The sequence below is a fragment of the Centropristis striata genome, chromosome 12 (genome assembly GCF_030273125.1).
Source record: "Centropristis striata isolate RG_2023a ecotype Rhode Island chromosome 12, C.striata_1.0, whole genome shotgun sequence".
In the NCBI taxonomy this organism is placed as follows: Eukaryota; Metazoa; Chordata; class Actinopteri; order Perciformes; family Serranidae; genus Centropristis; species Centropristis striata.
In genome coordinates, this window is record NC_081528.1 from 24,656,418 (window position 1) to 24,679,903 (window position 23,486).

At 38.6% G+C, this 23,486-nt stretch overlaps 1 protein-coding gene across 3 annotated transcripts; it reads right to left on the bottom strand.

Annotated features, from left to right (window-relative positions):
- Window positions 1-4,210: 4,210 nt before the first annotated feature.
- On the bottom strand, window positions 4,211-20,912 carry anxa6 (annexin A6). 3 transcript variants are annotated; one of them, XM_059346123.1, is made up of 24 exons: window positions 20,783-20,912; window positions 19,693-19,748; window positions 17,115-17,199; window positions 16,789-16,997; window positions 16,598-16,688; window positions 16,430-16,509; window positions 16,253-16,309; window positions 15,481-15,574; window positions 14,597-14,692; window positions 14,449-14,507; window positions 14,149-14,271; window positions 13,995-14,053; window positions 12,657-12,735; window positions 11,520-11,601; window positions 11,340-11,434; window positions 11,037-11,150; window positions 9,130-9,220; window positions 8,968-9,047; window positions 8,696-8,749; window positions 8,506-8,599; window positions 8,295-8,390; window positions 8,121-8,179; window positions 7,306-7,428; window positions 4,211-4,685 (listed from the first exon to the last, which is right to left on the bottom strand). In XM_059346123.1, exons 2-24 carry the CDS (start codon window positions 19,693-19,695, stop codon window positions 4,626-4,628), a joined length of 1,983 nt encoding a protein of 660 aa, XP_059202106.1. In that variant the 5' UTR covers window positions 19,696-19,748; window positions 20,783-20,912; the 3' UTR covers window positions 4,211-4,625. The 3 variants fall into 3 exon arrangements, with proteins under 3 accessions (XP_059202106.1, XP_059202105.1, XP_059202107.1); XM_059346122.1 differs by having other exon boundaries at window positions 7,291-7,428; XM_059346124.1 differs by lacking the exons at window positions 4,211-4,685; window positions 7,306-7,428; window positions 8,121-8,179; ... (6 more) ...; window positions 11,340-11,434; window positions 12,657-12,735.
- Window positions 20,913-23,486: the final 2,574 nt, after the last annotated feature.

Here is a 23,486-nt window from a genome sequence, read left to right on the forward strand (position 1 = left end):
ACATGTAATGAAATTCAATGCAACCGCTCTGCCATAAATTCTGAGGAAGTTTATAACGTTTCATATCTGATGACATAAAAACCATTTTCTTTTCTTCTCAAGGGTAATTTGTCACATACAAAATCCAACACAGTACAACATGTAGTGAAATTATTTTTTATGCCAACACCAGACACAACAACTAAATAGAGATGGCAGAATGGTATAAATACTATGGATTAATATAACATAAAAAGTTTTCAAAACTAATTATTTTAAAATATTATTGATCAATTAATTGTTTATTTTTTTTAAGTAAAAAGGGACCAAGTTGACTAGAATAATGGAAAAAAATAAAATAAGTAAAAGTGAAAAAATCTATAAAAATAATTCTTGAATGTTTGCTGATTGATCAATTGATTCAGTCTATAAATAACTGAAAATAGTAACAAGAAAAAAGAAGAAGAAAAAAACTTGTGAAGCTCAATCTCCCGTATTGTCCAACAAACAGTTGCGAACCTAAAGGCACTTGTTTACTATCATAGAAGCAAAACACTATAAAATAGTACAAAAGAACAATACACTTAATATTTTTTAGGATTTCAATATTAGCCTACAATAATTGATCTATTATCACAATAGTTGCTTACTAGTTTTCTTTCAGTCAATGAATTAAATGATTAATGATTTAATCTTTTCAGCTGTGACTGTCATCCGTTAATATCACCTGGGATTTTACTTTAAAATAATACCACAATAAAGTTTAACCAGTCCAAAAAATGTCTTTATGCTACATTTGTCAGTCACAAATTAATAGGTGTTTGTTGAGGAGGACTTTGTCACATTTGTCAGAACTTTATTGGACTGACTGACCAAACATGAATGATTTAGAGCAATAGTGACATCTTGTGGGAATAAACAAACAGGTAATCTATAGTCTAATTTCTTCCTCTGGGATTTAAATAGATCATTGTTCAGAAAGGACAAACTACTTCTGATGCAATTCATCTTGTGACTGCGTACAATCAGACTGAATCATATAGGGGTGATTGGTAATCCCAACTGAGTATTGAGTAATTCTAAGGCTCTATAATGAGTCAAAACTATAATTTTAACTACTAAAAAGTGTTAGTTGAATCACAAGTAAAAACATCGCGCTACTCGTCCACAAAGACAATAAAGACAGACATAATGATTTTAGATTTCAGGGCATTGGCCTTTGAAAGTCTTATCGGGAAGCGTGTTAACACAGGAAACACGCAATATATAACATGATTTATGATAGATTAATATAAACTAATCAGAGTCACACCCTTGTTTTTCTCTTTATGTGCCCAACATTTTTACTTCCTCTAAGACAAAAAAAGTGCATGGTACTGCACACCAGTAATACTGAGGTACAGCTAATGTTAAAGGAGCTGTAATAGAGAAACTGGCTTGGCAATAGCTTGTATACACTTAAAACATCTTCACTGTACTATGCTGTACTCTCAAAATCATACTATAAAGAAAGAGAGAGGAGAGAAAACAAGAGAGTGGGTTGACAGACTATAATATGTCTACTCTGTAATGTGTGACTGTGTTCTTTATTAAAATCTTATTTGAAAAAAGCATTTCCACATATACTAATGAAGATTTTCATGCTCCAATTAAAACCACATACAACAACAAAAAGCCAAACTATAATATTTTAGACCATAGCGTGTGTGGAACAGCAGTGTCACATTTAGCCAGAAAAGATAAAATGTGGACTTTTGTTATCTGCAGGCTACAGGAAAAAACAAACAGCTCATATGCCGTGCCACCAAACATCTTGTCCTTGTTTATAGGTGCACAATGTTTCCATCTCAGGATGCAGAAACAATAAATATGCTGGTGACTCTGCCAGCACAAAAACAAAAGCCAGAGGATACAGGAAATGTCACCAATCATTTAGTCCTATCCTATCAAATCCTTAACAAACTCTACACTATGTTTTCACCACCCTCCTATTTCAGAATATTTTAAGACATTTTCCTCATAGCACAAAGTCAGCAGATGACATGTGGGAAAGGAGAGCAATCACCAGACTGAAGCACAGAGTATGCACCCCACCCTGCTGAGACACAAGGACGGTCCAGTCTCCCATCTCCCAGCAGCAGAAATCAGCAGCTGATAGTCATTAACTCTGTGCTGCTTCATACAAAATGGCCCATTGTTAGCCGACCAGTGACTCCAGCTGTCCTCTCGAGGCCTTAAACCAGGGACATCCTCGCTGAAGAGTCTCTATCACTATGCAAAAAATGTGGACAACATGTGCACTGGCAGCAGATATGCTTTAATGTTAACTCTAACAGGCTTTTCATATCACTTTTTTCTCGAAAACTGAAACTTTAAGACTGAAAGTCTGACCAAGTGTGACAGATTGCCAGGTAAATTTCTCTCAGGCTTACGTAAAAAAATAATAATAATAATTAAACATTTTATTTTTAAAATATAATCATGTTAGATTGTTCTGACCATATATTTATGTCCACATTCATGTTGCAATCATTTAGAGTTATTTACAAGCCGAGTACTTGCTTAAGATAGGAAGTACCCCTTAAGACAGAAAATACAATGCAATTATAGAGCTTTTTTTCTGACATAGAGCAGAACTTAATCTTTTGATAGTTACCTTTCCCTCCCAGGTAATGTTCCAAACATACAGCAACAACCTTCATTTTAGTGTCAACATACTGCATTCTGCCCTGAATAAAAAAACTTTAAAAAAACAAGACAATGCCCCAAATAGTGAAAATACTCCGTTACTACACCTCAAATGTTAAAACAAATAAACAACAACTCACCCACACATTCAGCTTGTGTCGGAGAGAGGCACTTTTTAAGGAAACTGGTGAATAGGGGGGGAAGCAATTTCACTGAGACATGGGGAATTCCCATAACCCAGGCCTGATACTGTACGCTAAGCTCGAACACAACCTGTTTGTCCAACTGTGTGGCCTGCCTTTACTGAATAACACAACATGTGAGGAGAAAAAACTGAATGCATTTGATTAATCTTTGTGCAATAGCTTGCAGCATCTAGAACAGTCTGCACACATGAATGCATGTCAACAAAACTGAATAAATAGAGAAGGCCACAAAAATATAACACGACATGAAGAGAGCAGCATTCAACAAACATGTACTGTTGACCTCTATAATCTGTACTACCTTGCATATACAGTGCATATGTGCCTTTTTGCATCATGGTGCCACTATAATCATGGAGACTGGAGATAAAAAAAAGTCTGAAGCAACACCCATAACTCTCTCTGAGGACATAACAGCATTGAAATATGTAAACTTCAGCCTATCTAATTCATGCTGTGCAATCTGCTCGGAGCCACACCACAGTGCAAACTTCCCCCAGCTGTCAAACGGGAAATTGTATATTTTGACATTGGCTGCACTTTAACAATGTGCTATTTAGGTTATCGCTTAATCTCTCATAATTATCATCAAATAGAGCAATTTCAGGTTGGGTGTGCCATTAAAACCAGAGTGTGACTGACTGCTGCACACTCTATTTGTTGCCTAGGATTTTGGCCTACTGCAGGGGATTTCCTCGCCACATACGTCTTTTTTCTTCTTTCCTCTTTTAACTCAAAGATGGCCTGACAACAGCTGCGCTCACACATACGCAGTGAACTGAGACGTTGACAAGAAGGGAGACAGCTGTCTTGTGCTTTTCTCTGCATTAACACGTATACAACTGAGGCATATAAAATGAAGTGTTAAGTGACATGTTAATGAGTGTAAATGACTTTTTTTTTGCTCATTTAAATGTGTAGGGGTATAGAGAACTGTTTAGTCACAGTAGGAAGGCAGATAGTGAGGAAGTCGTGCTTTACGTCCACAGTGTGAATGTAAAGCTAATAAGTCTTTATTTACACATGGTTAACCATTAGGAACAATAATACCTTTTTTCTGTATTTTTGAGTTTGTTAAGCAGAAGAGGCATTGAATTAGAGTGGGAGTTTCCTCATGTTACATATTCTACTTCTCATTCTGTGCGGCCTTTCACTATTGCCAGTATCAACACAGTTAATCATTGAACTGCCCTGCCAAACACAAACCAGGGCACCCCACCCAGAACACATACTGGGAAAAAAAGGCACAGCAAGACAAAATGTGAGCTAGTGTGATTAAAATTTCACACAAATTGTATAAGATGTATTAATTTCCAAAAAAAAGAAGAAAGAAAACATTTTATTTGTGTGTTTTAATCATTTTATTGAAGGTTTATGATACCTTAAAGTCACAGTAATCATTGGACGGCCTGCTAACTTAAGGCACTATTTGACTTGTTAATTTCGAACTGTACATGTGAAGCACCTATCTACACTGATGTTAACATCTTAATGTTATATGTTAAAAAAAAAAAAAAAAAAGAGAGAGAGAGAGAGACATCCTGGCGGACATGACAATCAGACATGAGAGCAGAAAACTGGCTTGAAAGGCTGGGAAGTCATAGGTCACTTGGTTTGGCTGAGGAGTGGCAGCAGTTTAGGGACAGTGACAACAGATACTGACGTTAACCGCTGCACTTTCACTCTGTCATCAGGCTCGTCTCGTGGTTTTTCATTGAAGCCTGTGAACGGAGCTGCAGGGACTTGACAAGTTTAATCTTCCCCTCCACAGAGCAGCAGCAGGGTTTTACGGTAGTCTCCTGAGGTGTCGCCCTGAACAATGATGGAGAACACACACACAGAAGGAGCTTGAATTAAATTGGGAAATGCTGTCTTTGTCTGCTGACATTTGGTCATCACAGAGCCGAAACTGGAAAGCAAAGTTTATTCTTCTCTCACATACACACACAATAGCAAAACCCTGTTTATCTTTAATGTTGAATGAATGTGAGTCATGGGAACAAGCAGAACTCACAAGCCACAAAATCAACTAAAATCAACAAGGGAGTTCAAAGTGGAATTACCCTTTATATCAGCTGACACTCATACAGATTTCTATCTGTGTAATCATCATCACAATTATTAAGACAAAATCTATTTAAAGGACTAGTTCCTCATTTTGGGAATTACACATCATTTTATTTCTTGCTATGCGTTAGATGAGAAGATTGATAACCACTCTTATGTTTGTATGGTAAATGTATGGTAAATGTTTGTATGGTAAATATAAAGCCACAGACTGTTAGCTTAGCTTAGCAAAAAGACTGGAAAGAGAAGGGAAACAGCTAGACTAGCTCTGTACGACAACAACAAAATCCACCTACCAGCACATTTTAGCTAGAGCTGGTAGTTTTAGACAAACTGGGTTCTGTTAGAAATAATCATTCAAATCATTAATATTCTGTCTCTGTTGTCTGTCTCTGTGTGACGATCATCACTATCTTTGCATACGTAATTCACTATATGTGTGTGTGTGTGTGTGCGTGTGTGTGTGTGCCCTCTCTGTGCATGCAAGATGCTTTGATACAATGATCATGTGCTAATATTGTTTTAAAATATGATTAAACGAAATAAATTTACTGCATCTGCATTTAGAGTAAGATTCTATAATCACAAAAAGATATATTTTATGTTTTATTGTTTTGTTGCAAAATTTGTGTCTCCAATAATATCTCTGCAAGTCCTATCAAGGCGGAGATTGTGTTTTGAATGTTTTGTTAACAGATCAGGTCAAGTACATGGTGTGCTGAGCAGAAAAGATAAGTGTCTTCTCTGCTTGGTGACATGACGTGTCCATGTATGCAATAAACTGACAAAGAGATATATTGTGTTGTAATAAAATAAAGTAAAACTGAGAACTCGGACGTCTCCTGCTCATCATTCCCCATCAAACGATCAGTGCAGAGAAATAGGTGAGGTTTCCTCAATGCATTTCTCAACAGTTCCCATAGAACAAAACTGAACCCAGGCATGGTATAATACATTTCTGTAAACAACAGATAGCAATTGATAATTTTTGAACCACATACAGTCATGGAAAAAATCAGACCACCCTTGTTTTCTTAATTTCTTGTTCATTTTAATGCCCGGTACAACTAAAGGTACATTTGTTTCGACAAAAATAACGATAACAACAAAAATAGCTCATAAGAGTTTAATTTAAGAGCTGATATCTAGCCATTTTCCATTGCTTTATTGATCATTGTCAAGAAAACCATGGAAAATGGCTGCATATCAGCTCTTAAATTAAACTCTTATGAGCTATTATTGTTGTTATCATTATATTTGTCCAAACAATTGAACCAGACATTAAAATGAACAAGAAATTTAATAAAACAAGACTGGTCTAATATTTTTTTCCATGAATGTATGTTGAATATGAAGGTTTCAAAACCGTTCCAACCCGTTCTCATTGTGATGCGCTGCAAACGTGACAACACCTTGTAAACATGTGACAATTGCTGTTTTAAACACTTTTAAAACACTTTTGTTAAGGTTAGACTCCAAAACCACCTTGTTAAGATTAGGAAAAATAACAGGGTTAGGTTTGTAAACTTCCAACAATGGTACACAAAAACACTAATTGTGAATAAAACTTGCAACAACAGGACGTAAACAGGTCTTCCAATTTAATGTCCTTGATTGGTTGGTATCATCCGCCCACTCCTGCCCGCATATTCACATGGGTTTTAACCTCATATTGTTTCACTACTGGACAAAAATCAAATTAACGTATCTGTGGTTTGCAGAAACCTACAATCCCAACCATTTTTGCTGGTGACTGGACTGATGAAACTGCCTTCTTAGTTATATAGTATTTTCCCAGATTACAGTCAGAGTCATGAACACATGGTTTTTATTTTTTTTAAAGTTTGAACTACACAACTCCAACAAAGTCATGTACAAAGGGCTGTAATTTTTCCTAAATACACACTTCAGAATAAACAATATAAAGCAATCATTGCTGTTGCATAATCTGATAATATTTTCGGCAGAGCCAATTCAGGGCACCCTACTTGCTTGTTTGTATTGGTGTCACAGTGATTTCATCTGTAAGTTATTATAGAACTGCTTCTGGGTACTTCCTGTCTCTGCAGCTGTCAGCCAATCACAAGCTGATGTAGAGAGGAAGTTCAGCAAACAAGGGAAATTCCTAGCTGTGCTAGCCGCAGACCCATAGTCCACCGCAGGAAGCTATAGATTGCCCTACACCCCCCCCCCACCCCACCCCACCGCACCACTGCAGCGGAAGAAGGATGTGCAACACACACGTACACAAAGCAAAAACAAAGGCCGGGAGACAGACCTCCACACAGACACAGAGATGAGAACAAGACAACAAAACCAGGAGTGTTAGTTGACAAGAGCTCAGACTTACGATCATAGTTTCTACCTGGATGAATTCATGGAGGGAAACATCATGAGTTTCCTTAAACTCTTTACGAATGTTGAAAAGGTCGACCTCGCTACGGGACACCATGATGCGGATCAGCGCTCTGTCGTCTGTACCAAGACCCTGCAGCAGAGATTGATAGATACATAGATTTTTTAATGTTGACTTAGTTACAGTACAATGTAACTAAAGAAAGCTCACAGACAAAGATACAAAACTTAAATGTACTACACACATCAATATGACCTTTATCAAATATCTGGGATTTGGCCGGTGTCAAATATACCCCAAAGCTATAGATCACACTCCAGAAAGTATAGATATCAGGGAAGCCAGCTCGCTCAATACTTTTAAAAGAAAGCTTAAAACATCTCTCTTCACTATAGCCGTTACCACTTATGACTTTCTGAATGAAGGCCTGAAACTGCTTTTTGTGCTGTTCTTTACACTTGTGGAGATGCAATTCTTTTACAATTATGTTTTTTATCCGTTTTTATGCATGCTATGTATTCTATTATTTTAACTCTATTATTACTATTACTTTTATTAATTTTACTACTATTATTATTATTATTATTCAGTGGATTTCATTTTGCATCTTAAGTTATGCATTCTTTGTATTCTATTTTCATGTTGTTGTATTATTTTTATCTTATTTTAACGTTATTTATCAAGTGGGTTTTTATTATCCATCTCATTCAATACTTATTTTTATAATTATTATAATTTCATTTAATTTATCTACTTATTTTATTATGATCCAGGGCTCTGATCACATGCCGCTAGAACAATACGACGGCATCCTGAATAAATACCTTCATGGCTTTGTACAGACGGTCTGCAAAATAAGAGGGCTGGTTCTTTACACTGCGAACTGCAAAGCAAAGACAGAGTAAGAAAGGACTGAGGAGGAGTTGCAGAACACATGTTGTCAGCAGTATTCACAATGACACACTCAAAAGTAAAATAAGGTCAAAGACAGTAACTACCGATTGCGTAAAAGGCCTGTTTGACATCTCCCGACATCTCCTTCTTGATGATTTGTTCAATGTCTTTGTTGCTGCACCGGACAAACTCCTGGAACACTGTGAACAGTAAAGATCAGTCATTACGAGCTGGATCGGTTCCATTTCGCTAGAGAAACATGCATTTACATTTGTAATTAACTAGTCACTGTAATCTATCTGACTTGAACTTTACCTTTCCTAAGATGGGGGAAGCTTCTGGTGCACAGAATACTCATGAACTTCATCTCCATGTCATCAGAGTCAGCATTGCATGCATCGGCAAGCTCCTGATAAGTTCAACAGGAACACACATTTATTCTTTCCATTCCATTCTTCAATTTCATATTTTAACACGATAAAATGTTACAGGATAAACTAATCACCTGAGCATCTGCATTAGCTCTTTCCATATCTGCAGGGCCCTCCTCTCGTGCACCCTGAACAGAGTAAAGACGGTTAAATACTCAACTTTGATCTGCTAAATATCAGTGGTTCACATTTTGCTTTTTTTTTATAACATAAGAGGTTATGAAAGACTGTGTATGTATTTAAATGAGTCTTTTTTGTTCTCTACCACAGTCAGCAGAAAGACTGCAACCAGTGAGTGGGCGTGGAAACAAAACACAGTCTACGTTCTCATGATAATGAACATTACCTGCACGAGAGAAACGAGGATGCGGCAGAAATGGCCTGATGTTTCTGAGTGAATGGCGTCCTCCAAAGACTTCTTATAGGCTGTGATGTAAATGGTTTGCATGTAAAAAAAAAAAGTTTCCACAACAAGAAAGTGATTTTAATGCGCTTTTTTTAAACTCACCATCCTGATAAGCAGCATTCATGGCATGAATTTCCTCATTGCTCCTGCTGACCAGGATCTCAATCAGAGCGTGTTCATCTGTCCCAGCCCCCTGTTAAAATTAGAGAGATTTAAGCACAAAAAGGCAGGGGAGTCACATAAATGCAAGAATAAGCCACATAAACCCGAACCACACCACATAGCAAGGAAGAGACATGCATATGAACCATATCTTTTTATATTATTTATTTTTGATCCATTTTAAAAAAAATCTTTTAAGTGTGTATATTAATGGCAGAGCTTCCTGGCAAATGCTATTTCAACATGTTGAAATATGCACATGTAATAATAATAATAATAATAATAATAATAATAATACATTTTATTTGTAAAGCACTTTTCATGAAGAAATCTCAAAGTGCTACAGAAACCAGAAACAAAATAAACAAAAGACTAAGAGACACATTAAAATCGGCAGTAGATAAAAAGACACAGGTAATAAAGTTCATTAAAGAAAACAGCTAAAGGAGTAGATTGATAAAAACATCTAGGAAAAACCTAAAAATGCCTATTAATCTATGAGCACATATATTCCTATATATGTATGTATATACATGCAATTAAATGCAATATGCATAAATAATAACTAAAACTCCAAAATGTGTTGCTCCTTCTCTATTTCTACATTTGTGTATTGGGTCAAGTGCTAATTTAAGGACACACGTGTGAGATAATAAGTCAGAGGTGACCAAAGTTAAAAAATAAAAAATATGGAAAGTTTCCATAAGATTGTATCTCATTCTTTGTGAGTAAAGTCACTTAGCCACATGTTTGTAGTAGGGACTTTCTATGTTTTGGGTTAAGTATTAATAGTAGCATCTGTTTTTTTTATTATTATCATGATTATGGTTCATAGATATAGCTGGATTTGAAGTAAAATTCAATAGTGATCCTATAGGTCTTAACTTTGCATAGTGTCAGATCTTCCTCATATTGTACTGATCAGGCCATGTCTTTTGTTGATGTCTTGTGAAATATCAAATAAAGAGCACATTGGGTAATTCAGTGCTTGTGACAGCTCATGACTTGCAATAAATGTAGTTAACGAGTAACATATATTAAATCCTTGTATTTATTTGGACTGTATGCCTTCAAATAAGCAAATCAATAAATTCCACTACATCAAAATGTACATAATAGGGAGATAGTACTGATGGTTGAATTGTACAACACAACTTTTCACTCAGTTCTTGAATGTTCAGAGTAAATAATAAGTCAGACTTCTACACAGAGGCCATTCAGTCAGGGTTTGATGCAAAGTTATTTGACTTCCAAATACATTCTGTGTAACTGTCGTGACAGTCACGCACCTACTATACCCGTTGTTTCCAACATCTTCCTAAACAAATCCCTTTTCTATCCTTGCACAAACTGATCACCCTTGACTGGATATTTCACATTATTTTCAATGCATAACAATAATTCTACAGAATGACATGTAAACTGCACAATTTACCCTAAAAAAGTGAATATAATATCAGCAGAACGTAAAATGAGTGATTTGGATGAATGTTGATCAGATTATTTCCTGTGAATGTAGCATCAGAGGTGAGTTTTCCTGCTATTTGTAATAAATTAAATGCAATTCTCTGTCTGTATTTTTTTTATTCTTAAAATTCAAACATACTTAAGGTTTCATGACACCATGAAGCTTTGGCGACCCCTAGCGACGGGCAGGAGCCACAGGTTGGGGACCAGTTAACTATACCCCTCTGAGCCCGAAATCCACCATCCTGGACATTAAAATGAACTAAGAGTGTATTTATGAAGGGGATAATTACACCCAGGAGCTTCCCTTTTTACTATAAATGTACTATAAATCAACCATGTGAACAAACAACTAAAAAGGGGATTTGAATCAGTGTTACCTCCATTGCCTTCCTCATCATTTTGGCATTAAACTCTGCAGGTGTCAGCATGAGGCCGATGATCAGCCTCTCTAGGTTCTTTGACAGCTCAGACTTCAGGTCCTTCATCAGGTCCTGAGAACAGATCAAACATACTGCAGTGAAGGAAATGACTAACAAGGGTCTGAGTATCAGATGTTAAGGTTAACATATCCACTAAAAGATGTACATGTGCATCAACATTAAGAAGTAAGACAAACGTTCCAGCTTGGGATGCTATTTATTTCTTTATTTATTTTATTTTTAATAATTTATTTCTCTCACCCTTCCCAGTAGAGATTTGAAGGCCTGTCTGATCTCTTGCCTCTGAGCGTTGCTTCTTTGTGCGACAATGTCAATGATTGCATCTTCGTCTGTTCCTGTAAGCATTAGCAGGCAGAAACATTAGTTAAACATATTTTGTAGAAATGTAGCAGTGTAAATGTGATTTTCAGGGTTGCTTACCGAATCCCTTCATAGCTTTCCTCAGTGCTTGGGCATCAGCAGCAGGGTCAAAACTGGATGCAGGGCGGATTGTTGGCCTTAGCTGAAGTAGTAGGATGACACATTTAGAGGTATGAGATTCAAAAATGATGTACACACATAATGTGAGACAGTCTCACCTGAGAATATAAAAAATCTTAAAGGGGACCCATTATGTCAATATTTGGGTTGTTTTAAATCCCAGTCTGCTTTGATTGGTCAGTGTTTCCTGGTCTTCTGCATATACGCTTTGTTTTTTCTTTCTAATGACTTTAACAGAATATCGCTTTCTACCATATAAAACACGACTAAATATTTCTACATCAAAAACTACACATCCAAACATGTTCCACCAGAAATGTCATCTGAAATTTGAGAGAAATCGAAAATATCGGTAACCAAGGTTTTAGGATTCCCTGACATTAGCATGTAGCTAGCTTAGCATACGGGGGGTTCAATGTCAACATTCCGGTAACATGTCTGGAACAGTTGAAAAAGTAGAAAAAAACTGTTGGAAAACGGCTCCACCTTTTACATATGTTCATTGCATTACAAAAATAGAGAAACTTTGCCCATTTTTAATATGAACATCTGACATTGTAATAGTATATATATGACAGAATATAAGGAAAAGTATAATAGGTCCCCTTTGAATTAAACACGATTAAATACCCCATAAGCTTAAAGCATTCAACATGAAGGACTAAAATAGTTATGCGGAAGAGAAAGGGTTTATTGAGAGGGAGTGTGACCTCTTGAGGTTAGGAGGCCATGACACCACCAACAATGAAAAGGTGGGCCGGCTGAAAAAAATCTCAGTTTTATAGAACGTTAGTGAGACGAGCTTTTGTTGAGTAAAATGCTGAGATCTTTCTGACATTCACTCCAAGGACAAAGCAAGTTACAACAAAAACGATTTGTTTTTGAGTGAAAAGCATTCTGATCCTATCCGCAGTTACACAAAGCCTTTGCTGTGTCGAAGGAGCAGCGTTATCATCACAAGTTCATGGCCCTGCAAGAAGCAGGTCACTGCAGGGCCAGCAGGTAATTAGGATGCATGCCACTGCTAAGCCAAACATGCAATGACACATCTAAAGTGAGAGCAGATGGGGACCAAACCTGGACTTTGGTCATGGAACTTTGTTCCCACATCTTGTAGGCTATCTGAGCAGCTTCAGGGAAGAACTCTCCAGCTAAGCTGTAATGATCAGTTTGACACAAGACAGCACGGTCAGTAATGTGGTGCAGACTGGGTACATTTCTGGAAACAGGGATCTCTGCTGCTTTACTTTCTGAAATTCAGCATGTAGTTTTCATATGTCTCTTTACTGTTGCAATAAACAGAATCAGTCTTCTCCCATAAGTCAATAAACATAGTTATACTCCCCTCAGAAGATGATGGGCCTCATGCAATAACCTCTCATATGAAAAGATCTGTTCTTTAAGCGACATTACATAGCTAGTTTACCTATGAATAACAGCTTTCACCATCATTTTAAATTAGCACTAACATATCACCATTTATGTGACGGATTTTTTATATTTTATGGAGAAAATATTTTTCTTTTTTCTCTGTCCTATGTCCTCCAACTGCTTCCTGAACTCTCAGTGATTTAGAAGTTTACTGATTGACAGAGAGCTTAACTTGTTGCTAAAGTTAAGATAAGCTCTAACTGCTGCCAAATGTAGCATTATATTATCATTATATAGTTATCTCAGTTAGCATTGCTGTCAGTACTGTTTGAGGGCTGGGGGAGTGGTGTGTTTACACCACTAGCCCAGGAGCTTTAGACCGCAGGGAAGAAAAGGTTTTCAGGCCAGAGGTGGGAGGAATGCTGTTGTGCCATAAGTAGAGCACGGCAAGCAGTCAACAAACCCTAGTTCAGCAGCCTCTACTGACATCACAGCGACTGTGGCTCAGTTAGTAGAGTGGTCACCCACTGATTGGAAGGTTGGTGGTAGTATGAAGTAACCTAAGGGGAAGGTACTGAACCCCAAACAGCTCACGAATGCTGTGTTCATTGGTGAATGAAAGAATTCCCAATGGTGGCAGGTGGCCTCTGCCACTTGTGTGGACGGCATTTTGGAGTGTGTTGATTGATTCTTCAAGGAACGTTCTTACCCCTACCACCATCAACTCTGTATTGAGGGGCCAGGGGAAGACTCAGACAGAGGGGTAGGGGTAAGGGCTGGTAATGGTATTCAGCCCAAATTTCTGACTTTCTTTAAGAGAGCTCTGCAAAATAAATGGCTGCACGATTAAAATTATTTGACTATGTAATGTGAAAAAAATGTACAAACATTTAAACATTTGACTAATTAAATCTTACCAAAATGAGTATGAGAAGTTTAGGGTAAGAATGCGAGAATGTTGCACGAGGCCCAAACATCTGAAAAGTGATGCTCTACCACCCCCATTTGGCTGCTGCTGTTGCTTGCAGCCTCACTGTAACTTACTCATCATCTCCTCCACACAGTTTAAGCAGAGTCCTCTTGTAATCCCCTGATGTGTCATCCTGAGAAGTTTAAACATACACAGAATCAGGTTATAGATATATAATCTTCTGATGCTATTTAATTCTATTTAAACTCTTCTCAGTGTTTAACCCACCTGAATCATGTTATAAAGTGATTTTTCATACGCTAAACGGAAACACTCTCGAATGTCCAACATGTCTATTTGAGAGCGAGAAATCATGATCCTGATCAGGGTGTTGTCCGCTGTACCAAGACCCTAGAAATGAAGGAGAGAGGGAGTGTTCATGGTCAGTCCTTCTAAATATCACATATAAATATTAGACTGCAATCTGACACTTAGAATAAATAATGACTGCGGTGCTAAGGATCATCTGTCTACAAGTGATATAGAATGAGACTGAATGGCTATTTAAATTTATTAAATTTTCTTTACCTTCATTGACTTGTAAAGGCGCTTGGCAAAGAACATGGGAACGCACCTTATGGAGTGGACTGAGAGAAAAACCAACAAGAACGCCGTATGTTAAATTGACAACTTCACACCCCCAACTTCATGAAGTAGTGCTTTTAGTGTTTCTTACCAACAGCCAGCATCAGCCTCTCAAAGTCTCCAGACAACTCACGCTTTATGCTGTCCTCTATGGTCATCTCTGCAATCTTCTCGAATTCATCAAAAACTAAAGAACCACAAGACAACATTAGGTTATGTTATTTATCCCCAAATAATTCATTCATTCATTCATTCATTCATTCATTCATTCATTCATTAATTCATGCATTCATGCATTCATTCATTCATTCATTCATTATCCTAAACAGCTTATCTGAACTCGGGTCGCGGGGTCTGGAGCCAATCCCAGCTGACACTGGGGAGAGGTGGGGTTCACCCTGGACAGGTTGCCACTATCACAGGGCTGACACATAGAGACAGACAATCACGCTCTCATGGGCAATTTAGAGTAACCAATTAAACCTAAGTGCATGTTTTTGGACAGTGGGAGGAAGATAGAGTACCTGGTGGGAACTCATACTGACACAGGGTGAACTTCCGTGTAGCCCCTCCCCCAATAATGTGTTACTTAATAATGTTCTGATAGTGATAATATCTTTTTTTTATTAGCCAAGCTTCAAACTGGCCAAACTACACCGTACACTAAGGCTCATAACGAACTGAAGATCTTCCTCTGTTTGTCTGTTTGACCTTCAATGAAAGTATTCAGTGAGTGGTGCATTGATGATTATGTCACGCGATGGCGATCAGCTGGGTATTATCCACAGAAGAAATTAAATACAGAAAAGGAGAGAAAGACTAAAAGTGAGTTTAGTCGAGTCAAGCCATGCAGTGGAAATGAAGCACATGCCAATAACTTTTACAGTGCCGTTAACTCCTGAGAGACTCCAGGTCACAGTGGGAATGTCTGCATGCCTCACAGTTGTGTTAATTATCCTGAGAGCCTCAGCTCACCCATGCGCAGGTGGGTCACACTGCGGCTTCCCAGGATCATGATGAATTTAGCCTCGTCTGTCCCCCACTGCTCTTCTCCGGCTGCGTACAGATCCTACGCAAAGGTAAGAAAGCACAGGGTGAGATAATGAAGGATAAGAGAAAATAAAACAGATATCCAACGTCTATCACTGCATGCACACCTTATCTACCCTCAAGGAGCAGAGTGCAGGATATAGCAGCATCTAGTGGTGAGATGGCAGACTGAAACCATCTGAAAACCACTCATCCTCACCTAGAGGAGATCCTCTACTGACTTACCATCATCATCATCATCGTGTTAAAATGTCTGTTTGTCTTGCAATGAATGTCATTGTCATCATTAGTTTTGCTGCACTTTGAGTTAAGTGCTAATTAACAAATGTTTGCTTGCTGTTGTTAGAATTTTGCTAAAATCAGTGTAAAAGTACAGGCTTACAATGCTGCTAGCATGGCTGTTGACTATTGATTCAACAATGTCTTGAATAAAATGGCAAAATATTTTTTACAAAGTGACAATATTTGAGTGCGGCCATTTTACTGTCAGCTATTTGTTGCATTAAAATAAAAGTCTTTGGCAGCATTACTAAATAAAGTAGATGTATCTAACAAGTAAGATGTTCAGTTTTTTATATCAGTTTGTTATAAAAGTTACTCTATAAAGATTCCAATACTTTTTGAATGAAGGCCTTATAAAGTAAATATGCCCAAGCATTCTGTACTTCTCTGCTTGTCATAGTGCTCAAATTCTTACTTGTGCATCCTGCTCCACCAAGTCTGCATCCACCACTCCTGACTCATCTCTGGTCCCCTGGAACCATCAAACCACAACAATCAGTCAGCCGTTAAAGGTACTGTGGCGAAGGGACGGTTACTGTTTGGTTGACTGGACACTTTGCTGGTAATGACATCAACTCCTCAGTGAACTGACCTGAAGTAAGACAACCAGCATCTTCTTAAAGTGACCTGACGTGTCTGCGATTACATCCTCCTCCATGTCTCTGCCATAAGCTGGAGACACAGACATTAATGTTGAGTGTTGAGAGATGCTCTGCAAATAATATGCTGATTTAAAATTGAGATCTTATTTGTCACTTACAGTCCTTGTACGCTGCAACCATGTCATGGATCTGTGTGTTGTTTCTAGATGCCAGGACTTCAATAAGGCATCTTTCATCCGTTCCAGTTCCCTTGAAAAACAACATTAATTCAAATATGAAGTATCTCCTTCTTCATGAGATGTGACTGGAGTACCATGAAGAATCTTACTACTACTTCCAAATGTCTTACTTTGACTGCATCATTGATTTCTTTGGCATCATGGTAGGCTGGGGTTCTCATGAGACTGACGATGAGACGTTCAAACTTCCCTGTCAGCTCGTACTTCAGATCCTCAATCAGGTCCTGTCCAAAGCTTGATTTGTATGCTGCGGTGATCTCCTGTCTCTGTGCATTGCTTCTTGAGGTGACCAGGTCCAATATGGCTTCTTTATCACTACCTGAGGAACACAAAGCAGCAAAATTCATCTAAGTCATAGAAACAGATCTCTGACTGCATCACTGTCACTGTGTGAAATTCTTTGTGAGATCATGCCGGGGAGGAGTGAGGCACTCACCGAAGCCTTTCATAGCATTGTAAAGTGTCTCTGCATCAGCGGCGGCATCAAAGTCCGGAGCATCTGTTATTGTGCCTCTGAACACCTGCAAGAAAAAGAAAAGAGCTAAACTGAATTTCAGAGGTGAGATGATATGTTTTAGCTGTGATGACTCCAGAGCAAAGTGTTAATACACCAGTGTATCTGAAGGAGGATTTAAAATTATGTTTGGGACTGAGTCTTAGCTGAGTGTGTCATATTGGTGTTGAGGTTTGGCTACGAGCCACAGCTCAGAAAAGACAAAAACTCAAAGCAACAACAATAAAGGCAGAAATATGTAATCATTTCAACAAGCTACACTTTGCACCTGTTTGGGGCATACGTTGGTAATTGTTGGTATAGCAAAAATACATTATAAGGCATGTTTCCATTAGGTACTTTGCCTCTAGTGAGCCACTATGGGTGTGGCTTGGGAGAGAGGATCCGCCCAAGATTTACCAACCTTCAGCATTTAGCAGGTTCAGGTAGCTCAGGAAGTATGCTACTAACTAGGCGACACTGATTGGATATGGTTGAGGCAGCGATATCGTGCATGCGTGATTCATTCGCAGACTGGTGCAAACTGGACGCTGAGGGGTTAACATCTCCTGCTCTGCTGACTGCAGCTGGGAGAGACTGCTGCGGGAGGACTGGGCAGCTTGTGAGTGCTTTGGGACGACGCCTGCTCATTAAGAAGAGTACAAACGAGTCTCCAAAAGTCTCGAATAAAACCAGAAAAAGTCGATGGATGTGTCATTAGTCGCTTGTTCACTAGAGGGGTCTGAATAGTCGCTAAATACAGCGACAAAGTCCCTAAGTTGCCAACACTGCTTGCCGCGTCAGTCTGTTGTCACATTTGAAATCCGTTGATTAGCTGCTACTAAAGTACCTGTACGGGAACAGGGACAAGGGGAACTAACTAGTGGGCGTAGTCAAAAACACTCAAACAGTCAAAGTACTCAGTGGAAACACACCTATAGACTTTTATATTACATACTGTTTGTGATATTGTATTGTATTGTGATTTATATTTATTTGCTCTAGAAACTGCAATATTTCAAGAAATGTTCAAAAGATTTCCATGAAATTTGGTACTTACATTCATGGTCCAGAGGTTGAATCCTATGGACTTTAATGACTCTGACCCCCCTCTGACCCCCTTTCCTCTAATGCCGGCATGAGGTTGACATTTTTGTATTTTCTGCTATATGCTTCGATAACTATTGGATTGCTGTGAGATTTGGTGCAGGCAATTTTTTTCCTCCGCAGGACAAATTTCAATCATTTTGGTTACACCTTAACTTTTCATTATACTTCTATCATCAGTTCAAATGTTTAATCAGATCAATACTTTGCCTTATTACCAAATACATGCAGAGTAAGCCTAGCTGTATTTTGTTCTATTACAGACTGGCTGTGTGTTTGCTCCTCAACCTTTCCAACTAATGCTCAGGTGGTTTTTCAGGGTCACATGCCTGTTTTCTAACAGTGCACTGGCTTGATCTACACTTCCTTGCAGGGGGTGAATAAACGGTGTAAAAGTGGGAGTTACGCGACACTGGGACAGAAGGTGAGGCCAAGTCTGCCATCAGAGCAGCTGACTGCACCTCTCCCACCCCCAGCTGAGCAGAGGAAAACCTGCTGTCTGTGCTAGGAGTGTGTGTGTGTGTGTGTGTGTGTGTGTGTGTGTGTGTAGGGGTGGGACACGAGCAGCTGGGAGTCGGGTTGCACACACAGTAGCTCCCTTTGCAGGGGTCTATCATACAAGGGCTCAAAATGTCAGGATACACAAACGAACTTTGGGCATGTAAAGTATATCTAAAGCTCTGCACAAGGCCTTTCTTTTGAAAATAAAGTGATAAATCATTTTTTCCCTGTGGAGGTGTGATGTTATAAACTCATTAACTGTGGGAAATAAGACAGCTTGGCCTACATATTGAGAGCTCAAACTGCAGCTGCTGCTGTAGAGATTACTGCTGCATTGAGGCAGTCAGCCAAAATATGCTCTCCACCCTGGAGAGGGGCCACTGCACATGCTCTGATCCTCTCCTTCACTAAAGCGGCCATCATTCTTCACGACAGCTGGAGAGCTCCACCACATCACAACAGCACAAATACAAGCCCCTAGCAACAAGCCATTATCTGAACTACTGGCATTTCTCATGAGGGTTGGGGAAGCCTTAATGTAGATAAATAGATTTCTTCCCCTTCCTTCATCCCTGGGTGCTGGTGTATTATTAAGAGCGAGTAAGTTTCACCTCAAGTGACTTATCCTGGGGACAATAAAGTTGGATGACAAAGCCTTTGGATAGATGCTGCCAGGTGTATCTGTCAGACGTGCAGGTACCACAACAAGCAACGACACCCTACACTGCTGCCTTTATGATGGGGAGGACTCACCTGGTAGCAGGTGGCAGAAAAATGACCTCCCTCTGTCCACACCTCATTCAATGATACACAAAACCATCCATGTTCCGAAGACACAAGATCTGCTCAGCAGTAGGACACAATCCTCATCATACTTACATAATGCAAGATGAGAATGGTCCTGTTCACTTACCATTTCTATATTTGGTCTTCTGTATCAACTCTGTGCAGGAATCAATAGTTTCAGGCCTAGAGAGATAGAGAGAGAGAAATGCTGATGTTTGCTGGATTGCAAAATCTCTCTGTCCTAGTGAAGATGTCATTCCCCTCCAGTGTGCAGGAAATCATGCTGCACAGACATAATATGAAAGACGATGATCCTTCCTGTTCCTCAGTAGATCTAATGAGGAGGTCTGTTCAGTGTTCAGTGTGCCTGTCTGCCAGGTTAAAAGTGATCACCTCAAGCAGTAACACACAGCAGAACAGAACAAAGAGACAAGTTTTTGAGGGACTTGACCTCCCACTCACCTTAAATTACTCCCTACCAGAAGGTTTTGCATTAAGTCAATTGGCAGGAAAATGGTTTAGTCACATTTTCCATGCTGCCATATATAGTCTTAACTATAATGCAGCCATTCAGCATGTAAAGCATACAGAGACAGCTACTATAGACAGACTACTTCTGCTTAAATGCTCTGACATTCTTCAATTACAGTGTAAAATTACAATACATTTATACAGATAAGATCAAATTGAAGAGAAGACATGTTTTTAGCGAATTTAAATCAATACCCATTTCACTTTTTTAAAGGAAAAAGGGAGATATGACACCATTCAGATTTTTAATGCAGCACTGTTTGTTTAAAACAGAAGTGAAGCTCCAAAAATAGCATGCAGTTTAACTTAATGTCAGATTGAAGGCCTGGGGGGAGTGGGCCTCTATATATACAGAGCCACACCCTTCTCGGTACCCTACACTATAGAATAAACCCGAAGCTTTATATTCACCATATATGTTTGTTTGTTTTTTTGTTTTGTTTTTTAACCTTAGTCTTTCCTGTGTAACTATTTAAAGACGTTGTGGTAAATCATATCGCTTTTATATCCACTAATTGACTGAATTAAATGACATATGTCTTCCAGTGGTATCTCTCAGTCTCCTGCAGTTCATTGGCACATGTAATAATGACGCATCAGCAAACTTCTCCAGAAGCAGTTTTGCTTCCGACTGAAGAGGTCTCCAAATAGGCCTCATAACAATAATATTAATAATGATGGCTTACCTTCTGTGTACAGGAAGTATCCGGTGAGAGTGGTCCTGGTCCTGCTGTGTCTGCTCTGTCCCCGCTAACCCGGTCCTCTGTCTGTCTGTCTCCTCCGGTCAGACTCAGGCAGTCCCGTTACGTGTCCTCTGTGACGCAACGACTGCAGCGCTCTCTCCCTCGCGCAGTGTCTTTTAGAGTTGTGCGTGTGTGTGTGTGTGTGTGTGTGTGAGGGGGTCTGGATGTCTCACGGTAACAGGAATACTATTTAAAACGTATATGACCGGGTAACATCCTGTCCTGACTGAAACATAACGCGCGGAGGCTGCGCAGTTTTACGCACATTTTTTCTCCTGCATTCTAACATTCGTGTTGCGTTTGGAACAAGACTGTTTTCACATTCAGCTCGTTTTGGGGAATTTCTGAACTTTGTCACCTGACTTGAGAGTTCAAATGTGAATTAAACAGAGCGGAGCTGCTGCTGCTGCTCTATTTCTGTCCAGTCAGGCGTCTATTCCAGTAAGGGGTAGAGGGGGCAGAGAGGGGCCATGTCAGCACTGGACTGCAGGAAGAAAATGTATAATATTAAATAAATCATTCACAGTTTCCCATAAACTCTCAGTGGTGGTGTGATATGAGGCAAAACACTGATACAAACTTGAGTGGCATAAGAAAAAAACAAAAACATTATAGGCCCCAGCTTTACAGTGCCAGCATATAACAAAATAAATACAATCTACTGTACTTAACTACAATTTTTTAGATACTTTACTTGAATGTTTCCATTTTAGATCACTTTATATTTCAACTCCACTTCATTTCGAAGGGAAATATTGCACTTATTTTTCCACTACATTTTTTTGATAACTTAAGTGACAAGTTACTTTGTAGGTTTAAATTATTAATACAAAATATAATCAACTAATAAATTATAAGAGAGAGAGAGTGTGTGTGTGTGTGTGTGTGTGTGTGTGTGTGTGTGTGTAATCTTATCAATCTCATAAGATATATGTATCTATAATGGATCATTCTGCAAATTGACTACTTGGTAAATGGTAAATAGAGTGCACATACATAGCGATTTTATCCAAAGCGCTTTACACTACACACTATGCACATTCACACATTCATACTGGTGGCCGAAGTGACCAGGGCACACTGGTGCCACCTGCCACCATTGGGAATTCATTCACACACCGATAAACGCAGCATCAGGAGCAATTTGGGGTTAAGTAGCTCGCCCAAGGATACTTCAACATGTAGGCGGCCACGGTCGGGGACAGAACCACCAACCTTCCGATCAATAGGTGACCACTATCAACTGAGCCACAGCCGCTTTGACTTTTGGTTATTTGAGTATATTTTGATGCTAGTTTTGAACTTTTACTTAAATAGTTCTGTGTGCAGAACTTATTTATTATTTATCACACTGTAATATTTCACTATTATCTAAAGATGTGAATATTTCTTCCACTGCTGCAGAGTAATGTTTTGTGTAGCTTCTTTTTTTAACTGTTGCATTCATTTGTGGTGATATTAAATGTAGTATGGTGTTGTACAGAAGTGCTGATGAGAGAGAAGAGTTGACTCCCAGAGGCTTACAGACAGTCCAGTGCTGCACATAGCAGGAACATGACTCTGTATGTTTGACTGGAAGCCATCCTCAGTGTCACTGGCTGTGTGGTTACTATCAGTGTTTCCCTGGCACCACCTAACTATCCAATTCTTATCTTGCTGCTTTTATTATAACTGCTTTTTATTGCCTCCCTGGCAGTTTCCTTGTAGAACTACTGGCAATAAAGCCTCTTATGTCTTAAAAAACAACAAGTACACTTTTTTATTTATAACTCCATATGGGCATGTCATGTTGTACCAAGTATTTTAGACAAATATGGTTGTTTCTGACAAGTTCTCTAATTTTTCTTACATCTTCATATTATATTATACTGGAGCTTCTTGAAAAAAATCTGCCAGTGAAGGAGGTGGGAGGCACCAGTGATGAAAAGTAATTGTTGTATACTGACCTCTTCTGCTTTGAAAATGCACTGCATGAGAACTGAACAAACTCAGACAGAGCTGGGAAAACAGTAAGAGAACTGAAAAAAGTCTGATTACATAAATATATATATGTCTTTATTATATATTTAAAGGATTTTAATTCTTTATTCTTTATAAATGTTTGAATTGCACCCATGTTTTTTCAATGTTTTACTTTAAGCCCAATATTGTTACCTAAACTAACCAGAAGCATCTGTAAAATGTATTTCTATCTATCAAAACAAATTCATGAATTGAATAGAAAAAAAACTTGTGAAAACAAAATAACAAATGAAGGGAGCACAAAAGCATTTTTGAAATTCTGGATGGGATTTGCTGTTCACAATTCTCACCCTGTGCCTTCCATGCAATAATGAGCACATTATGATCCAAACTGGTCGGGAGTGAGAAAGGCTACTTTGTAAGTAATTCCATTGAGTGGGAGGGTCACACAGGCCAGTCTTGTATATATCGCAGTAAAAATCATGTTTCCTTCATCCAAGTCAACAGCACGGATATTTTTGCTTCACTGCGCTATTTTTCACCACACAGTCACCAGGACTGAAGACAAGGTAAATACATTGTGTATCTACTGAATAAAATGACCATCTGCCAGTCAGATTTAAAACCCATGACCTTGAATTGTGATTTTGAATGCTGGAAAGCAATAATTCTCTGTACCGTATTG